At 37.1% G+C, this 14,075-nt stretch overlaps 2 protein-coding genes and 1 long non-coding RNA gene across 8 annotated transcripts in view; 1 reads left to right on the top strand and 2 right to left on the bottom strand.

Annotated features, from left to right (window-relative positions):
* Position 1: 1 nt before the first annotated feature.
* On the bottom strand, positions 2-6,308 carry soat1 (sterol O-acyltransferase 1). Of its 2 annotated transcripts, none has more exons than XM_017406935.3 (16): positions 6,160-6,308; positions 5,561-5,706; positions 4,961-5,019; positions 4,219-4,367; positions 4,022-4,081; positions 3,773-3,880; positions 3,324-3,609; positions 3,146-3,224; positions 2,940-3,024; positions 2,797-2,842; positions 2,574-2,703; positions 2,390-2,487; positions 2,206-2,304; positions 1,782-1,917; positions 1,499-1,644; positions 2-1,398 (listed from the first exon to the last, which is right to left on the bottom strand). In XM_017406935.3, exons 2-16 carry the CDS (start codon positions 5,703-5,705, stop codon positions 1,333-1,335), a joined length of 1,692 nt encoding a protein of 563 aa, XP_017262424.1. In that variant the 5' UTR covers position 5,706; positions 6,160-6,308; the 3' UTR covers positions 2-1,332. The 2 variants fall into 2 exon arrangements, with proteins under 2 accessions (XP_017262424.1, XP_017262425.1); XM_017406936.3 differs by lacking the exon at positions 6,160-6,308 and adding an exon at positions 5,825-5,954.
* A 1,784-nt stretch (positions 6,309-8,092) lies between these two features.
* si:dkey-21p1.3 (collagen alpha-1(I) chain) overlaps positions 8,093-14,075 on the bottom strand; it is a 26,070-nt gene continuing 20,087 nt past the window's right edge. Inside the window, exons 47-63 of one of the 5 annotated variants that reach the window (XM_037974339.1) lie at positions 13,058-13,111; positions 12,811-12,864; positions 12,660-12,713; positions 12,499-12,552; positions 12,317-12,370; positions 12,163-12,216; positions 11,849-11,902; positions 11,706-11,759; positions 11,557-11,610; positions 11,442-11,459; positions 11,174-11,236; positions 10,890-11,084; positions 10,638-10,770; positions 10,424-10,530; positions 9,861-9,941; positions 9,559-9,768; positions 8,093-9,111 (exon numbers count right to left, since the gene is read on the bottom strand). In XM_037974339.1, the coding sequence (XP_037830267.1) occupies positions 8,959-9,111; positions 9,559-9,768; positions 9,861-9,941; positions 10,424-10,530; positions 10,638-10,770; positions 10,890-11,084; positions 11,174-11,236; positions 11,442-11,459; positions 11,557-11,610; positions 11,706-11,759; positions 11,849-11,902; positions 12,163-12,216; positions 12,317-12,370; positions 12,499-12,552; positions 12,660-12,713; positions 12,811-12,864; positions 13,058-13,111 (1,446 nt within the window). In that variant the 3' untranslated portion in view covers positions 8,093-8,958. The other 4 variants (XM_017407200.3, XR_005232851.1, XM_037974341.1 and 1 more) reach the window with 4 other exon arrangements.
* The window catches only part of LOC119616805, a 19,626-nt gene continuing 13,840 nt past the window's right edge, over positions 8,290-14,075 (top strand). Inside the window, exon 1 of the long non-coding RNA XR_005232852.1 lies at positions 8,290-8,427. This is a non-coding gene — a long non-coding RNA (uncharacterized LOC119616805). The remainder of the gene's footprint in view (positions 8,428-14,075) is intronic.

Raw genomic sequence — 14,075 nt, 5'->3', positions numbered from 1 at the left:
ATACAAGACAGAGAAAACAACTTTTATTCTTAATACACATTTTAATAATGGTAAGTGATCACAAGCGTGAATGATATATAAAATATGATCATAAAAATTACAACTAGCCAATACCAAAATCACATTAAAAGCTAAAGTGACAGCATGTAGCCAGATCTCTGCTCTCAAAAATATACATCTCATGAGTAAACATCCTTTGGCTCATCTTCATGATGAAGATTATCATTATAAACATGAAGTAGAAACTTTAGTCAATGTGAAATTAATAAATTTAAACTTGATACATGTATAGTACCTGTACATTTTGAAAATATATATATTCAGGTACTTGTTTGGCTAATATTGCAGCTGTAAGAATATCAGAGCAACTTTACCGGATCAAATTAAAAGCTTTACTACAGCGCCATCTGGTGGTGATGCTTTTATTCCTTAAAAGTGCTGGTTTTACTTTGAATTGTGCATTTCAATCGAACTTTTCTCTTTCAAGAAAGTACAAAAAATACTTCAAGACCAAAAAAAGCATAATATTTTAAATCATTTAGTCTTAAATTAAAATATATACTTGTATGATTTCAACAGCAAAACACTCACAATACACACTTCTTCAAATGCAAACAGTACCTCTTGATCTCCCAAACAAATTAATCTCATTGTTATAGAACATTATAGCAGCTGGCTGCAAGTTTTACAGTAGATTGTTTTAGAGTTTTCACCTTGCAGCTGAAATCACTGTAAATAACAGCATCAATCACGACCAAAACATCTTTTCAAGAAGTCTAATCAATACCTTTAGATCTTTACAGCAGTTAAAGTAATCAATTAATATAAAAACAAACCTTTTTTTTATATAAACATGAAATCCAGTCGCTGTGAAAATATTTTTGTTTCAACCTTTCCATACAACATACTGAAAGCTCTTGATAAACTTAAATATTAATTGTTATTGCACATGTAGAAGTTTATAACGCTTGTAACCAGCTGCCTGGTCATTATTGCCACTGTCTTACTTGTGGCACAGGAGGGGTTTTATTGTTGGTCAAGACAAAACAAAGCATCAGAAATGTACATCGGAAGCAGGAATTTGCAAGTACTTTCATTTGAACTGGGATTTTTTTTTTTGTGGGGTTGCCTTTAAAAACTTCAAACAAATAAGGCATCAATGTGACTTTACTATTTTTGGCAGTTCAGCAGATCCTCTACCATACATTCACACAAAGACAGGCTCATAACCTTAGTGCAATGAAATAAACAAGACGAGATGTTCTGATGGTGATTGAAAGGCTGGTCGAGTCCGTACTGATCGGCAACGTTCCCCCTCTCAGTCACAGCTTATCAGAGTCTGCCATCAGGGCTCTGACAGCTCCAAGAGCGAGGCTTCAGCACATCTAGGAAAGAAGACTGAAACAGAACAGCCTCATGAGAAGGTGTATTGGTGTCTATGCATCTGCTGGACAAATAACTTACTGAAAAATACATGATCTTAAAGCAATGCGGTTACCTCTTTCAGTGGACAATAGCGCCGGGCGTACCACTCCTGGGAGTACAGACAGATTATGACACCCTGACCCAGAAATATTGATGTCCACATGAATATGTTCCAAATAGGGCCTTTCCTTTGGTCATGCATTATAAAGTTGAACAACACTGTCAAAAAAAAAAAAAGGGATGGAAACGGATCAAGGTCTAACAAGATGTCTGACAAATTCACAGCTTACAATAATAAAAATAAAAAACAATATATCTGGTTTTATAACACATTAACGTGTGTTGTTTTTACTTACTTCCAAAGCACATGAAGAGGCAGAAGAGTACAGGATAAAAGTAGCCAAAGCAAATGGCAAGAATGTACTCATGGACCACCGCCGACAGAGTAAACACACAAAGCATGGCTGCCGGTCGGAAACGCTTCTGAGACATCTGGAGAGAGAGCAGACGTCAAAACAGAAGCAATGTTTAACCAGATACATAAATGTTCACCTATAAAAAGGAAGTTATTAGGCCAGTTTGGTTTGTAGGACTTTTTAAAAAGGGAATAAATGATTTGTATAAAAATTATTATATAATTTGAGGCGTGCTCTTCTCTACTGCTCAGTCTTGGCAGAAACACAGAGAAAATGCATGTCCATGAGAGAATCTATTGAAAACACTAAAAGAAAAATGTTATTAGAAAATATATTGCACTTTATCACCAGAGAAGCCACTCACCCACAGGAAGTCTCGGTACACGTAGTAAAACAGCCAGTCATGGACCACTACGTTCCAAGTCCGGTAGTAATTGGCATAAGATGTTGAATTCCACCAGTCCTATCAGGTGGAATTAAAAGCATTTTAAAATTATGTCTAACATAAGAGATTATCTAACATTTTGCAGAGAGTTTCAGAGCAGCACCTTGTAAAACATCCTGTCTGCAAAGCGCAGCATCTCGGCAAAAGCGTTGAGCCAGCAGTGGAGGAAGGCAAAGAATCCCAGCAACAGAATCAAAACTCCTGGAAGAGAAACAAAAAAACTTATAAAAGCAATAACGCATATCTCATCTCCAAGCAGCTGCCTATAAATCTGTGCCTAATTTCACCTGGCAGTATGGAGTTGAAGACACAGAGGACCATGGCCCGCAGATCAAACAGCTGCAGGCTGATGTTGCGAAACTGGGGGATGCACAGCCGCACAAACACGTAGTAGGTATAAAACATACATCCAAGCACCTGTGGAGAAAGTTAAAACGTCAGGAGACTGTCTCAATACAGTCCACTTCCAAAAATGTTAGCTCAGCATAAAAAACCTTAACAATTCAGTACCTGAAGTAACTTTGTGGCCACATAGCTCCACCTGATCACTGGGTTTCTAAATTGGGAGAGAATGTTTTTTTTTTAATTTTTTACCAAGCTATTGTGTAAAGCAGACATAATTAAAACTATACAAATACCTAAAGAGTGTTTACCTGGGATAATGGTCTCTGTAAATAAGTGTGGGTGCAAACAGGAAGTAGAGATACTGAGAGACCTGAGGGACTGCTGGACCAGGGCCTGACAACAGAAATGGAGACAGTGTTAACAAAAGACAAATAAAACAGAAAATCCTGCTAAATTAAGAAAATGTATGCACTGGCAAATAAGAATTTTAGATAAACGATTAAAGAAATTGTACTTTTTTTGTCTTTAGCCCAAGTGAGGACTCTTGGCACATTTTCTCTGATAAAGGAGTGGGCTTTCATCATTAGACGAACCTGAAATAACAAACAAGCTGGTGTTTCACATATAATAAAGGTGCACAGCAAATCCGACCGTCTTGGTCTTAATTAAAATCAAACTCCCGGTTTACCTACCTGTTCCAGGGTGATGATGAAGCAGGATGCTGGTGGCAAACTGTTGGTCACCGCCACATAAGTAGGAAGGAATCCCAAACCTAAAGCTTGGTAGAGCAGGTATACGGAGCCCAGCAGCCAACTGTGCAACCTGTGGTGACTGTAAGAGCCAGACTGGCTCTGACACCACAGATTAAATAGGTTGTAGGGAACCAGCAGCACAGACAGGAACATGCAGATCCACGTGCAAACCACCAGAGGGAACTTTCCAAACGCATAGACCAGCAGGTCAAAGTCCAACACCAGTCTGAGGGAAAGGAGGATAAGCTGAGATGTTAAACTTCACATCCGTTTAGGATTAACTAGAATTTAGAAAAAAGTAAACAAAAACAATGCAAGCTTTTTTCCCCCTTGTGGTTTGTTTCTCAGTATTTATAGAAAAGTAAAACTATTAGCAGTTTTATAATTACCTGCCTTCATCAATGAAATCTACCACGAGAGTGCTGAGAATGAAGAGAATGAGCACAGCAATGAACATGTGGTAGATGGTCCTGATGTGGTTCACCTCAAACAGCTCACTGTGGACAAACGGACAATATAAATCTGGTGTCTATGCAGCTGCGCTGAAGTCATCACCTTCTTCAGGCTACAGCAAAACCAAAATCAACAATTACAGAGGATCTAATTTAAACGATCCTGACACTAAAATGTGAACTTACTCCAGGAGGGATCTCCGACTTATGAACTGCTTTCCCTGGTCATGAGGAGGTCTGAAGCGCCTGCAGAAAAACAGAAGAATGAGTGAAATAAAAGAGCACGAATATGACCAGAGAGATCGTCATAAACTCCACAGAATGTATGAGTATTAATTGATCATTTGCTTCAGTTAAACATAAAAATCTAGGAACTGCATTACCCAAGTTTGCTCCTCTCCTTGTCTGACAGTAGGGGTGAGAAGACAGCAGATACAGGCGAAGGCTCGAGGCTCCCCGATTCTTCAAGAAGGCTGTCCATGAAGTCATTGACTTGGCTGTCAAACTGACGCATCAGGCTGTTCTTCAGGCACTGTAAAAACAAAAAGAAAAATATTCTAACTTCAAGTTGGCGCTTTTCTTTCTTTGTAGCATGCACAACAATCATTCTGTATATACAAAATTTGGTATCAAGGATAATTTCTTGTGAACTTGACAATTTTTTGTACATGTTCAAACTTGTCTTTTTGCATTTACAGTATAAAACAAGCCCAGAAAAAAACTTTCAGATTTACCAAAGTAGACACCAATTAGACAAATAGTTGTGGCTTGCAGTGTTTTGCAATGGCTCAGTTTGTAATGAACTTGTTTAACTTCACTGTATAAGTTTTGTCACCACATTACGTACTCAAGTTTTCAGACAACTGAGATTATAGATAAACTAAAGCACATCCAGGAGATGTTATGTTTCGTGCAGCGATGATACAACTTGTGTTCTGAAATTATCTGCAACAAGCATAAAAACAAAATAACCAAAATAAAAACAACAAAGGATGCTGCTGCTTTAAAAACAAACAAACAAAAAAAAAACTACTAAAAAAAGAGAGAACATTTTTTTCCCCCCTCATTTTAGGTGTTGTATTCCCACATGTTAAATTATATTGAACTACATATGAAGTCACCAACCTCTGCTTTCCTTTTCAGTTGCATCTTTTTGCTGATAACATGTTCCACTTCAATTCTTCCTGAAATTGAAACAACATGTAAAGTTGCTCATCAGCTTTTATTTCTTAAAAAAAGGTTACAATTGGTTATCAGTCGTGACAGATGACGAAGAAGTACGATTATTTATTTAAGTCAACAGTGATGAGTAATACGCAGCACTCCACCCACCTACCAGGATAAAGTCAATAAAGACTATGTTGACCAAGTTTAACAATGAGGAACTTGCCAGTGACTACAAAGGGATTAGTTCACTAAAAGATTCAACTTTCTACAGAAGACACTGATGCTAGTGTTTCAGTCATTTCACTGTAAATTTTGTCATCACGGTAGTCATCCTCATCACTTCTCCAAAGTGATTAACAACACAAACGGTACCAAAGGTCAAGCTAATTGCTAAAGAGGAAGACATCACATGGGATGGTTTATTGTGTAACACAGCCATGGAAATGTACTGAACTAAAAATTATGACTGGGGGTTTAATCATGGAAAAATCCACTGTAGTTAAAAAAGGTCAGAGTTTACATTTATCAGGCCGTCGAAGGAGGTGGAGATTTTCTCACCATTGCTGGTGATATGGTTGTCTCCTTGCTGATGTCCCCCAGGACTAGATTCTCTTTCCAGAGAGTTGTCCAAGTCAGAGGAGGCAGACAGGTTTGGAGCATCTCGGCTGCGAGACCTGAGCAAATTATTGCCCCCGTTTTCCATCCTGCAACAACAAGAAGGTTCAAATTAACCAGCGGCACCTCTCAGGGAAAAGAAATATGCATTGTAAAAAAGCCAAGTCAGTAAAAAGGAGAAGAACGAGAAAAAAAAATAAAAATCACCGTCGAAAGGAGTGGCAGGAATTTCAACTAACAAACAATCTAGTTTCCAATTAAAATCAATGTCACGTGAAGGCAGCACAGACAGCTAAAATGACAGAATAAAGAGGGAAGTAGGTGGATTCTTGGGCTAAATTACCACCTGGTGGCGTAACGCCCACCTAACTCCACCTAATTAATGCATCTGTCCGTGGTAGTCCCGTTTGTTAGCTCCAGCTGAGACGCAAATTAGCAACTTGTCGTCGTTTACGTTCAGATGAGGACCAGGTTGTAGGAAAGGGAGCAGATAAAAATGGCGACATTTTATCAGACTAAATGCGGACTTATTCAACACTTACTCGTTTTAGCAGCCGGGTCCTCTCTCGTCGAGCCTCTCTCAAACGCTTCTGAGCACACAGGCAGCTGTATGAATGTTTTGTTGGCGACAGTCTGCTCACCTTCCCCATTCAACAAACACCGAGGAGAAAGATGAGCTCCGCGGGCGACGCTGATTGGCTGAATGTCACTCCTCCTTCTGACGTCATCACCACACAATTTGTTTATTGACTAACAGATTTATGATTTTTTTCAAAGTACTAAAGGCTATATATAACAAAGTTTAGGTCTATGTATTAGTTTAAGAATGTAAAACATTGGTGTTTATAAAAAATAGCATCTTTGAGCAAATAAGCATTTAAAATGTTGAAGAATTAACAAAAGCAACATTTTTAGAATAATGCAAAAAAAAAAAGCAATGTAGTTTAATATAAAATAAAAGCTGAATTGAGCACAGAAATCAAGCTGACTTGGTTAAATTATAAACTATTTAATATATTTACAATTATCATTTATATTACTACAGTCTATATACTCCATTTTTATGATTATTATAATTTTTGCAGTTTATGGTCAGTAACCAGGCTGTACGGCAAGACAATTATTCATACATTAGTTAGAATGTTCAACACAGATACTAAATTCTTCCTAACCAGAATCAACATTTCAGATTTCTCGGACATCATTATTCTTCGTACAAATTATTTCACTTTTCTCTGTTGTTTGCAGCTCCAGAAATCCACAAGCAGAGTTCTTGAACTTAGAATGAATGAGGTGTTTTAACCCTTTTTTTTTGTTTGTTTTTTAGCTGAAAAGGAAGTTAAAGTTCAGATTGTTAACAGCAACTTGTGACTAATTTTTTAATGTTGCAGTTTTTGTAAATGATTATCCATAAACACTGTGGGTGTTATGTACATTTCAAATATTCAGGATCCTTTCCTTTCCCTGCCTCTTCTGATTGGAAATAGTATTTTACCTTAAATAATTGACAAGTGAGTATAAGTTGTACTTTTTAAACAAGTTATAATAACAACGCCACCAAGTTGTTTTATTGAATCTCAAATATTAGGCTCTATATCCATTAGAACCTGATTATATTTCTGCCTGTGTGTGTTGAAGGTAAATCTGAGTCTTGTTTAATAATAATGATCACAGGAGAGCATGCAGAAACAGACATTATAACTTATGCTGTAGCTATTTAGCACCCACTGTATCTTCCAGGGACTTTTAAAAAGATATAAAACTTTGAGCTCTATAAAAAATGATAGGAGATAAAAGAGAATATTTTATTATGAAAACTCTAAGAAGTCAAAGTGACTCAGGCATGTGGTGCAACATGAATATTTGAACAATTTATAACATGGATGGCATCACAAAATCAAATATATTTAAAATCAGTACAAAACATACAAAACCAGCACAGACTGAACTCCATTCAGTAAAAAACCCAAAGGTAATACATATAAAGGTATTTTGTATTGAGTTAAGATTACAGAAGAGGTAATAGTTTAAAATGTGTTAAACATGTTTGCTTAAATATGTTAAAAATTGTTATAAATAAGTGTTAACAAAAAGTTGTACTTACAAGTACTAAAAGTTATAGGGTATAATAAGTTAAAAGAATTTGGGAAAATGTACTTAAAACCATTTTATAGAAAAGTAATCTAAGCCATATTTTATTTTGAAGGGCTCATGTTTGTAAGAGGAAGTGGGGTAGAGAGAAGCAATTTTGCTGGTCCGTGGTTGGTTCGGGACAGAGGAAATAACGGAGTCTTAAAAAAAGAGAAGAATGGAGGACAGAACGAGATGAACCGCGCTGGAAAAACGTGGCGGAGTTAGTTAGAACCGAGTGTTTTAGGAGATATTCAGGCTTTCAACTCGACAGTCTGTACCTAGATATTGACTCTACACTCGTGTTTGCAGCTACTATGATAATTTCAGAACCGGAATTTACTGTATAGTAGTTGGAAAGTCATATGTAATGCTCGCTAACGCATTAGCATTCATTAGCACAGTGAATGGACATTGAACGCTGTGAGCTAACTCGGCTAACAGAGGACGTAACGTTTCCGTCGGGGAAGCGTTCCAGAGTTAAGCCTAGTGCAGAGAGATGACCTTACACTGAGATTTTCGGTGACTGTGCTGGAGGACGGTGTTTGCGTTGGATTTTCCTGCTGTTTCCTGAATCCTGTGGACCGAGGGACTGGTAAAGGAGCGGAAGACATCTTGCCAACTGGGACTAAGGACCGGTAAAATTCAAAGAAGGTTCAAGATTTTCCTTTTGGAGTAAGGTAGCACAAATTCCACGTTCCAGCAATACATCAGGCCTGCAACGGGGTTTTTTCTTTTGGGACTATATTTCAGTTTATTGCCGGCTTAGGTGAACATTGAAGTGTGGGCCCACATTAATTAACATAGGTTGGGTGAAACCAAAAGATTGAAACTTTTGTAAATGTTGTGAATTTATTGTGTTTAATATATGTTCAGAAGTTCAAATGTCATACGTGTGTGTTTGAGTTCTTGTAGAATAGTATTTGGAATTCATTATTTTCTTTGCTCAGTTTTATGAAAATGATAGAAAAGTACTGGCATATGTTTATTCTAAGGTGAGTGAAACTCAACATAGGTTTAACATACTAGAGTATACTAGTTATTATTGTTAAGTTAATGGGTTTGTTGAACTCAGGAGCCCTTACCTACTTTAGAGCGGTATAACTGGGCTACACAATACGTTCCTTTTATCTGTGTCAAATAAATATTTACAGACTTATTGCACACTGGGAAACGCAATATACACAATACGTAAGCACACAATTTACTGCTCACAAGAAGCAGAGGGGTCCCAAAACCACTGTGATCTCAGAGAAAAAGATAGGTGATGTGTTTATTTCTATTCCAAGATCTCTGACAGGAAGCAGCTCCATATCCCCTCGATGAATCTCTGTGCTGCCGCGCACCTTCACAGCCACGAGTACCTGAGGACAGATCAGGCAAAAACAAGACACGTCTGTCCATCTGACTGGCACATTTTTGATTTTTTTGCAACTAAAACGTTGTAATCTGCATTTATTTTATTTTAAACAGAACCTTATAGAAACCAAAGTTCAACTTTTTTTTTACATTTGATTCTTTTGTATTGAAATTAATTATTTCTGCTTGTAATTAGAAAACACATATTCCTATTATTTCATTCCTGTGAACAGAAACATCTGATCTGACATGACCAAAGTGCTCATAAATCTTCTTTTGTTTTATTTTCTATATCACTATATTATATATATATATATATATATATATATATATATATATATATATATATATATATATATATATATATCACTTTATTTTCTACATCACTATAAAATTAAAGTTGTATAGATTAGATAATAAAGACACTTCTTGACAAGATCCGTTAGTCTCACCTCAAAGCTTTTCCTGGAAACTGTAAAGAAGTGCGAATCAATTTCCCTGCCAGAGTCTCCCAGTAAGTGAGGGATCAAACTGGATGGTTCTGCTGGGGAAACGGAACCGGACTGGTTTGCTGTAGCGATGAGAGTAAAGGTCTGGAAAGACGTGTGACTGTGAAATCGCATCAACCTCAGCTGTACAACATCCAGGCCGGCATACTCAAACTGTCCCAGAGAGAAAAAAGAAGCATAAAAAAGTCAGAGGAAAGAAATGAGTTTATCCACAGATTATCTAATGACATTTCTATCAGGCTTACCTTGTGCCCACCATGTTGCTGAGAAAACCACTGCATTGACATCTTTGATTTCAACCTTTCTGGTTCCCTCTTTAATGTAATCTAGGAAAAAAAACAGCATTGTATTGATATATATTTAAAGCCATTCTAGATCAATGTGATAACATCTAAATGAAATTTTTATAGGTATTTATGAAACAAGGAGGAACATCTTATGATGTATTGGATTGTATTGTCATTCCAGCTAATTAACAAAATATGGTCAAAAATAAAATTGTAGTTGTCCAGAATAGATGCCACAGAATTTTAAGATCAAATTATTTATAAAAGTCATAGACATAAAAAACAAACTATAATTATAGTTAAAATAACTGCTTTAAAACGATAAACTGCAGTCAATGCATGAGAAAAACTGTAAAATAAAGACATAAAACTATGAATACAATTACATGTTAAGGGCACGTCAAAGGGCTGCATCTTTGAGGTTGATGTGTGGTTGAAAAGTAATCATTTCCCACACGTTGTTATAAAATCCTTCCCCACAACTTTTACCGTGAAGCTGCTGAGGCCGACAGGTGACGTACCTGTGGCTGTAGAGGATCTATGCAGGTCGATCCTCCTGCTGTGAAGTTACAGAAGACTTTCACTGCATCACAGGGGCAGCCGTGATTCGGATCCACATAAAAGTAACCTGAAATGTAATTAACCGGGTCAGTCAGAATTATATTACAGCAAATCTTATCAGTCACAAATATATATCATCTTATTAAAAGGCTCTGAATTTAATCCGCCGCTCACCGTCGCTCAGATGTGGATGTATAAGTTTCAGTTCGTAGCAGCTGGTTCCTGGATCATCTTCTGTTCCTAAGAGGAAGCTGGAGGATTCCTCAGCTTCATCATCTTGAGACCATCTCCTGGACATTAATCGGCTCTGCTGTGGAGAATTGTTTGACCAGCAGGTTTATTAGCACAGCACTCCCCAAATAAAAATGTATGAACGCAAATCAAAAAAAGCATTTTGTTAACAACTTCTATAAAGCGTGCACCAACGTTTTGTTGCCCTCCCATTTGTTTCAGGGGGATTGACGTTTGCTTTGAACTCTGTACAGTTTGCAGCCCTTGTCTGGTACTGGTTCTGGTCCTGGTTCTGGTTTTGCGCCTCTGCTCGATTCTCAGACCTGGTTTTGGCTCTGACTGCGACCCTTTGTGTGTGGATCTGATTGTTCCAGGTGGTCCTGCTTCTCCCTGTCATAAAGAAAAGATACCATAACATTCAGGCTGTTTAGCAAGATAACAATATTCAGCATTTGTTTTGTTGATAAAGCGTCTCTTACTGGAGGTCCACGCTTGCCTTTAATTCCTTTAGGCCCTCTTACGCCTTGAACACCTTTTATCCCCTTTAAAAGCCACACGGTTAAAGGCAAAAACTGCAGTTTATTGACACCTTATAAATGAAATGGCTATTGGACTAGGATTAAATTTAAAGAACTGCAGGAAGACTGCATAAAAATACTGATGTGTGACAGAGGTGGGACAGAGGCACTACAGTAATCAGTTCAAACAAAACAAATTACAGCTGCGATCGAAAATAAAAAATCTCACCTTCCTTCCAAAGTGACCCTGTAATGAAAAAATTACAAAATGATTAAAAAAAAACAAACAGAACAAGCAATCATTGTATTAAGGAAATATAAAAAGCTGCACTAAAGTAACATACAGAGAAGCCAGGGGGGCCTTTTTGCCCTGTTGAACCACGAGGACCAGTGACCCCCTGCAGTAAACAGAGCACTGATTATCAACTTGCTAAAAAGTTAATTAAAAAAAAAACATGTAACAAATAAAAAGGGAGACAAGAAACAAACTTACTTGCTTTCCTTTATCACCTGTTTGGCCTTTCAGTCCCTGCAAACCAGGATTCCCCTAAATAAAGAGTTAGAAATGAAATAAATCTGGATCGAACGAAGTCCTGTCGTGGCACCTAAACCAGTCTGTGTTTAATTTCTATTCACCTTTAACCCCGGTGGACCAGTTGGTCCCAGTATCCCAGTGCCACCTGTGAGACCCTGTAAATAAAAGTTACGAAAAGGAAAAATCAACAAAACTTAGAAAATAACTAATCCGTGGTCCTCTATTATTAGATGTAGGCATTTCTCAGTGTTTAAACGTTCAGAAACTATGAAAGCAAATGGTTTTTAAAAGAATAAATTTATTTAATTTACGTGTGAGGATATCAATTAAGCAGTAAAGAGCTTAAATAAAATTGATTTTTTATGATAAAAAACATTTTCTGTAAAGTGAAAAAGCAATTTCTACTGTGCTGTACCTGAATGCCAGCAGTTCCAAAGTCACCTTTTGTTCCTCTCGGCCCAGGAGTACCCTGAATAAAACATTACAACTGCTGCTGAAGACATTCATATAAGGAGTGTTTGATTAATCTCCACAAAAAGCACATTTTCCTACAAAATAAGCAAGTATACTTTTGGCCCTATTGGTCCTGGAGGTCCATGTCTTCCCTTTGGTCCTGTTTTGCCCTAAGAAAATTTAGAAAAAGATAAGAAACACACATTTCCCAACACATATGATGAGCATGTGTTTGGTTGAAATATACTGTGATTTTACTGATAATACTAAATTTTCTACAAATGCCTTCAGGACACACCTTAAATCCTTCTGCACCAGTGTTTCCTCTTATTCCAGGAAGTCCAGGCTTTCCCTAAAATATTAAATTAAGTACCAAAATATGACCAGGAAACATTATCATGAATAAGAAAACTTTTTAAATCCTTTTTGGTACTGGGTTGCATGTTGTATTTGTCCTACCATCTGGCCAAATCTGCCTGGTGTTCCAGGAGCTCCTCTGAAACCAATATCACCCTTTGCCAAGAGAAGCAGAGGAGTTTAATATAAAAAACCATAAGCATCATAGTAAACAGGAGTGTTGTGATCTTTCTTTTTTGTTGAATACTCTTACCGGATCCCCTTCATTACCCTGAACCCCCAGCAAACCATCCAAGCCACTCAAGCCCTGACAATAAAATGAGTAAACGAGTTATAAATGTTCAACTTAAGCATGTTTCTCAAAAAACAAAACAATGATGCAACTCATTTTTGTTAAACCAGTTCATTTTACCACTTAGGGTGAGGTTTGGTTTTCTGTAGCAGTAAAACAAATGCTGAGATACTTGTCTGTGGTTTATCCATCAAAAGGGGATACTTGCAGGGTTTCCAGGTAGTCCAGGAGGTCCTGGTCTCCCTGTCTGGCCTTCAGCTCCCTGCACAACAAATTTTATTTAATGTACATTATACAGAATAGCATGGCTTTATTTGTCAGGTAATAAACACAGTAAATAGGAGAAGACAGTATAATATAGAGTGAATTATTCCAGGATTTCATACCAGCAGGCAGACAGAAAATTTACAGATCTTTTCATATACAGATGTAAACATAACACTTTGTCTGTGCAATATTATTGTCTCTATGGCAGACAAAGTGTGTTTCCTTTTTCCTTTTTGTATAGATTACAGCTTTAGTATCACAATGACAAGAAGGATGATGTTTCAGCGTCCAGAAAATCTGTATTTTTTGGTTTTAAACGTTTCTGAAAGCTCTATTTGACCATTTCATAAGAGTGAGAAAGAAATCCCTTTATTTATATTCTATTATGTAGGTATTCAGACACGTCACACTGAACCACTGTGCTTTCTCTGAGGTATGCATTATTCATTGTCTCTGTGAAATGTAAACCTTTATCTAAGGCTGACATCGTCAGCCACGTGGAACGGCTTTCAGTCATTCCAGTCATGAGTGTTTTGTTTCCATCTTCCTCCCTGTCCTTACTCATCTTCCATCTCCTGTTTTAGGAACAAATAATTCCCACAGAGATGTAAAGTTTAAATTATTTGGTCACCATTCCTACCAGAGTTTGAATGGTGGAAGTTTAATATTTGTTTAAAAGTATGATTGATTTGATTCTCCACTTTAAAGGCCCGGTTGATAAGAGTGCTGCATAATGGTTTTCTCTTGATAAGGTTCTGCCATCTTCACAAAATGCTCTGGATTTTGTATATGACTATTTGTTTTTATCCATTTAATTTCTGTCCAATAAATATAGCAAAGCAGAAGAAGCATCAAATGACTGACTGAAGCAGATAGACCAAAGCAGGGGTGGAAATTAAAAATGTTTTACCGGCCACTCAAATATTTTACCAGCCACTATTTTTTGTTGTGACAAAAAG

This window comes from Kryptolebias marmoratus, linkage group LG24, assembly GCF_001649575.2.
Source record: "Kryptolebias marmoratus isolate JLee-2015 linkage group LG24, ASM164957v2, whole genome shotgun sequence".
Taxonomy (NCBI): domain Eukaryota; kingdom Metazoa; phylum Chordata; class Actinopteri; order Cyprinodontiformes; family Rivulidae; genus Kryptolebias; species Kryptolebias marmoratus.
Note: the sequence above shows the minus strand (reverse complement) of the source record. Positions and strands in the feature narration are given on the sequence as shown.